We start from the raw sequence: 5,518 nt of genomic DNA on the forward strand, positions 1-5,518 counted from the left end.
GACTTCCTGCCCTTTGGGCAGGGGGCTGGACTCGATGATCTCCCGAGGTCCCTTCCAGCCCTGATGTCTATGAAATCTATGAAATTACTTCAATCTGTGCCAGCAGGTAGAGGCTCTCAAGCCACCTGCTATCTGCTATCTGAGGATAGCTAGCATGCAGTAGTGATCTGGTCATGCTCCCTTTGGTCCTGGCACTCAGAGGAGCAGAGTGGCAAAGGGGTCCTCCTTGGAGGCTGTGTGCCAGCTGAAGACTTCTCCATGCCAGGGGAGTTCTCAGCAAGCCAAATCTGTCCATTTGCAGTGCCAGAATTGCAGTGATGGGGCCAGAGAAGGAGGAGATAGTTTAGGAATATATATGTAGTGTCACCTAGAGAGATGGAGTGAAGGTGCTTGCTGTGGGAAGGGAGCTTTTCTTCATTTCTCATGGAGGGGAAAAAAGAATCTTGGAGGCTTCAAGGACTGAAGTCCTACCTGCAGATCCTGCCCCCATGTGCTGATTTTGCTCAGCATGGGGATTTTGTTAGGTCTGCACACTCCCTGCATCTGGGATCTCTTCCCCTGTTCTACTTACGAGCTCTGCAGGGGGGGACAACTTCTAGTTTCAGGAGCATGTAAAACACTCTTGCTCCTGCAGCAGCATGCAAGAAGAGTGCTGACTTTTCATACTAAATGTGTAGCAGGACATGTTTCCAGGCATCTGGGCAGCCTGAGATGGTAGGAGTACTGAGTAAACTTTTTTTTCTGCCCTGTCTCTGCTGCTTTGGAACTACTTTAATTTATGCTAGCTGCTGAGGGCAGGTTTGATAAGGCATTGCTCATGGGGATATAGCCAAGTCCTCTTTGCCCCAGCTCCATTCCCTATCTTAGCACTCAGGCATTATTTTGTGTAGCAACTTCTTCACCAACTGTGCTACCGAAGGCTTTGCAACTGCTGGGACAGTCAAGCCAGGCTGGTTTCCAGGCTCCTCTGCAAGATCTGGGTGCTTGTATTTCTGTGAGAAGAAAGGCTAGTAAAATACAGAAATGCTCCGCTGCCACCACCCACCAGGGAAAGTTTGCTACTCCCCTCTAGGGAGCTGGGTTTCCAGGTACCACAAATAGGTGTCTAACATCATTGCTGGTTCCCAGTGCAAAGCAGTCCAAGATGTAAAAAGATAGATGGTCTCTCCATGCCACCTTATGCTATTGCCTCTTGTGCAACTAGCTCTTCTAGTTGTTTTGAGGCAGAAGTTCCTTCTTAACATTCAGGTTGGAAACAGTTGCAGCAGAGAGAGCTGCTTTATTTCTGTTTAGCAGACATAAATAGATGAGGGAATGCATGGCATTGTGAATACTTTAATCTAGCTGTTGGGAAGAAAGTCTCTACTTCATTCCTGGCTCCATGTCTCCCTGCTTCATACACAGCACTGGGATTTTAAAACAGCTATGGAAAGAGAAGTAGAGTAATCTGGGGTATTCAGTATCACATGATCAGCACAAACAGAAAATCATATTCTGCAAACAGGTTGTCCCAAGAGGATGAAGGCTGGGAGTGCAGTGTCCCATGCATGGGGTAGGGAGGAGTTGGGAGAATGTAAAGACCTGAGAACAAGAAAAACAGAATGCTTCTGAAAATACAGTTGGGAGACAATGTGTAATATCTTTGTCTGGGTTTCTCCAGCGCTGACATCTTACATCCTGCTATGAAAACCATAGCCAGGCAAATGGACATAGAAGATGAGTTTGAAGAACTTGTTATAAGCTCACAATCCATACTCCCCCCAAAAGGAGCATCAGAAATTGAAATCAAAATGTGCCAGGTAAAGGAGAATTACTATAAGGTTGTGGGGAGGCAGAGGAGGGGTTACATTTTTTCTGCTGAGAATTTCTGTGGAGCTGTGTGGAGCCATTGAAACTATTTGGGACCTAGATAAGGTCACATGCTGGGCTAGTCCAAAGAAACACAGCCCTCCTACAGTGCTTTTTACTGGGACCCCTACTGCAAGATCCAAGGATCAGTGTGCAGGAGGCTATGTTAATTGTAGAGATCAAGAGATACCTCAGAGTAGTCATGGCAACTTGGATACCATGTAACTTCTCTAAATGAACTTTATCTTAGTTTGTGTTCCTATATCCTATATTATTCTTTAGAAGAGAATTGGCTATTTTTTTAAACTGATAGGTGACAAGGCAGAGCAAATGCTGTGTCGCCAATAAGAGATTTAACATGAACAAAGTATTCTACACAATTCTAGCTTCAAAAGCTGCTGGAGAGTTTAGAAATCCATATGATCCATGATGTCCAAAGGAAAATTAACCAAGAGATGACTCTAGTTACATCTGAAAGAGCCAGAGAAGAAAGTGGCCTCCCTACAGGTAAGGAGCATTAAAATACAAAATGTTTTTTCTTGTCTCACCTCCTGCCACTTCTGCAGCATAACACAGAAGGCTCGTTCCTGCACACTTTACCTGAGCTACCAGTTTTCTAGATGGAACAAGCTTGTGGCCAACCTCTCATTGGGGAACACGCATTCCTGGGCATAAATAGAAGGCAGATTGCCAGCATTTGATCCAGCCCTTTTGCATGATATTAAAATTCCTACGGGTCTTCTCTGCTTCCATATGTACCCATTCAGGAGCCAGGAACAAGCTAGCCCCTTGCAATAAAATTATTGCAACCACAGAAAACTCTGAGGTTTTATAAAACTCCAGCCCTGTACATGAAAACTCAGCAAACTCATATTTCCATCACATAATAACTGGAGTGTCAAGCACCTAACTCACATAATGCACTTATCCTGTCTTCCCAGATTGACATGCTTCCACATCGAAGTTTTACCTTTCTAGAACACATTTCTAACCAGAATTTTTGCAAGGAAAATCCATGCAGAAGTTGACTGTTCATCACCACTAAATCAGTTGAGACTTCTCTTCTTGGGTTTGCAGACAGCCTGAAATAGATTTTAGGCTCCTACCACACATTTCACTTAAGACATGATTAACTAGTTAATCACACCTTAAGTTCTAACCCAGCCACACGTTTAATCAATGACATCATAAAACAAGGAATAAGCCACAAAGTTATTCCACAAAAAATGTACAATAATTTTGTAGCTGGTTCCTGTGACTCCACTAACTAAATGTGTGGCCAGGTGCACCTGTGTGGTTGCTAGCCCACAGCTGATGGGGCTTCCAGTTGCAGGGATACACCATATGCTCCCATGACTGGAAGTCCTGTCAGCTGATCTGGGTTCCCAGCCTCAGAAGCCACCATGCACCCCCAAAGCATGGTGCATCTCTGTGGCGGGGAGTCCCATCAGCTGAGGGGTCTCCCGGATGAAGGAGCTTGCTACTAGCTGGTGCAAGTGGAGCCTGGGATCCTGATCCTGGGGTCCCCTTGCATGGGACAATAAGGTACGATGGGATCGGATAACTTGATCCCACAATCATGCCTCCTGCCATGCATGTGTGGCCCAGCAGGAAGCACAATTGTGTGGATCATGTATCATATACCATTGTGTTTTTACCTGCATGTCTGTTAAGGGCCTAACAGACATGAAGTGCACCCACTTTTTTACTGGGGTGTCAACACAAGCCTAATGATGCTGCTTAAACCCAAGATTTTCAAATAATTTAGGTGCATTACTCTGCTCTTAACTGAAACAGTTACCATCACAGCCTGCGCAAGCCTAATAACTGCATATACTAATGGATGTACAAACAAAAGGTGAAAATATTTGGCACCATTCTTTTCCCTATCAAATGGTCTTGCATACAGCAGTATTTTTTTTAACAAAAATAGTTACTCCAAAAAAGCTGTGCTCTGCCCACAATATTCACACAGAGCTCCTTTATCAGTGGCAAGCTAGTTTTAAATAAGGCCCTAACTTGATCTGTTTAAAGGAAGAAAGTCAAGGATTGTTGTAGGTGATATCTTTTATTGAACCAATTGCATGGTTGGGATAGATATAGACAAATTTTTAATGAAATACATCCTTCTTTAGGTGACCTGACTGATCAAAGTAGACACACACACACACACACACACACACACACACACACACACAGCCCAAGGTTTCATGTGCCCAAGCTCATTTTATCAAATGCTGTAAAAGGATGTGCAGAAAACAGAGTGGAAGACAGAGAGAGAATTCTAATTTCTTTCTCCTTATACTCTGCTTTCTGCATGTTCTTTCACAGTATCTGTTTAAGTGAGCTTCAGCACACACAAACTTGTGGGGGGGTGTATTTCATAGATTTCATAGACATTAGGGGTGGATGGGACCTCGGAAGATCATTGGGTCCAGCCCCCTGCCCAAGGGGCAGGAAGTCAGCTGGGGTCATAGGATCCCAGCAAGATAAGCATCCAATTTTCTCTTGGAGGTGTTCAGTGTAGGTGCTTGAACCACCTCTGATAGCAGGCTGTTCCAGACCTTGGGGGCACAGACAGTAAAGAAATTCCTCCTTATGTCCAGCTTGAAATGGTCTTGCAGTAGTTTATAACCGTTCGACCTCATCATCACTTGGGGTGCTCTGGTGAACAAACGTTCCCCCAGATACTGGTGGTCATCCCTGATAAACTTACAGGTGGCCATCAGATCACCCCTGAGCCTGCACTTTTCCAGGCTAAAGAGTCCCATGGCTCTAAGCCTGTTGTCATAAGATCTGTTTTCCTGACCTCTGCTCATGCACATGGCTCTTCTCTGGACTCTCTCAAGCTTCTCCGCATCCTTTTTGAATTGTGGAGCCCAAAACTGGACGCAGTACTCCAGCTGCGGCCTCACCAAGGCCGAGTACAAGGAGAGAATGAGGTCACGGGATTTGCTTGAGAAGCTTCTATGGATGCAAGCCAGCGTTCTGGTCGTTTTACTGCAGCATCGCATTGAAGGCCCATGTTCATCTTGTGGTCACTGATGACCCCCAAGTCTCTTTCTTCCGTAGTGCTAGCCAGCGTAGCACTGCCGAGCCTATAAGGGTGCTGCAGGTTTTTCTGGTGTGGATGCTTTGCCCCAAAGTTTGGTGTCATCGGCAAACTTGGCCAGTCTGCTTCTGACTCCAATGTCCACATCATTAATGAAGTTGTTGAAAAATATGGGTCCAAGGACAGAGCCTTGGGGGACCCCACTGGTCACAGGGCACCATGACGATTGACTTCCATCAATTACAGCCCTCTGGGTCTGACCACGGAGCCAATTTCCCAGCCAACGGATCATGGTGGACCCAAGGCCACAATTGGCCAGTTTCACCAAGAGGTGATCATAGGATACCAGATTGAAGGCTTTTTTGAAGTCAAGATACATGACATCAATCTCTTCTCCCTTGTCCAGGCGATAGGTCACCTCGTTGTAGAACGTAACGAGATTGGTCTAGCAAGACCTACCCATAACAAACCCGTGCTGGCTATCCCTCAGGATGTTGGCATCTGCCAATCCATTAAGGAGGCCTCTTTAATAAACTTTTCTAAGACCTTCCCCGGGATAGAAGTCAGGCTGATGGGCCTATAGTTAGCCGGATCCACTCTCCTCCCTTTCTTGAAGAT

The 5,518-nt window shown here is 45.5% G+C and overlaps 1 protein-coding gene across 4 annotated transcripts in view; it reads left to right on the forward strand.

Annotated features, from left to right (window-relative positions):
• LOC109311924 (transmembrane protein FLJ37396) overlaps positions 1-5,518 on the forward strand; it is a 141,498-nt gene that overhangs the window by 110,075 nt on the left and 25,905 nt on the right. For all 4 annotated transcript variants that reach the window (XM_019537880.1, XM_019537878.1, XM_019537882.1 and 1 more), the window contains exons 35-36: positions 1,661-1,799; positions 2,235-2,355. In XM_019537880.1, the coding sequence (XP_019393425.1) occupies positions 1,661-1,799; positions 2,235-2,355 (260 nt within the window). The remainder of the gene's footprint in view (positions 1-1,660; positions 1,800-2,234; positions 2,356-5,518) is intronic.

This window comes from Crocodylus porosus, unplaced genomic scaffold (assembly GCF_001723895.1).
Source record: "Crocodylus porosus isolate Cpor-Errol unplaced genomic scaffold, CroPor_comp1, whole genome shotgun sequence".
NCBI lineage: Eukaryota > Metazoa > Chordata > Crocodylia > Crocodylidae > Crocodylus > Crocodylus porosus.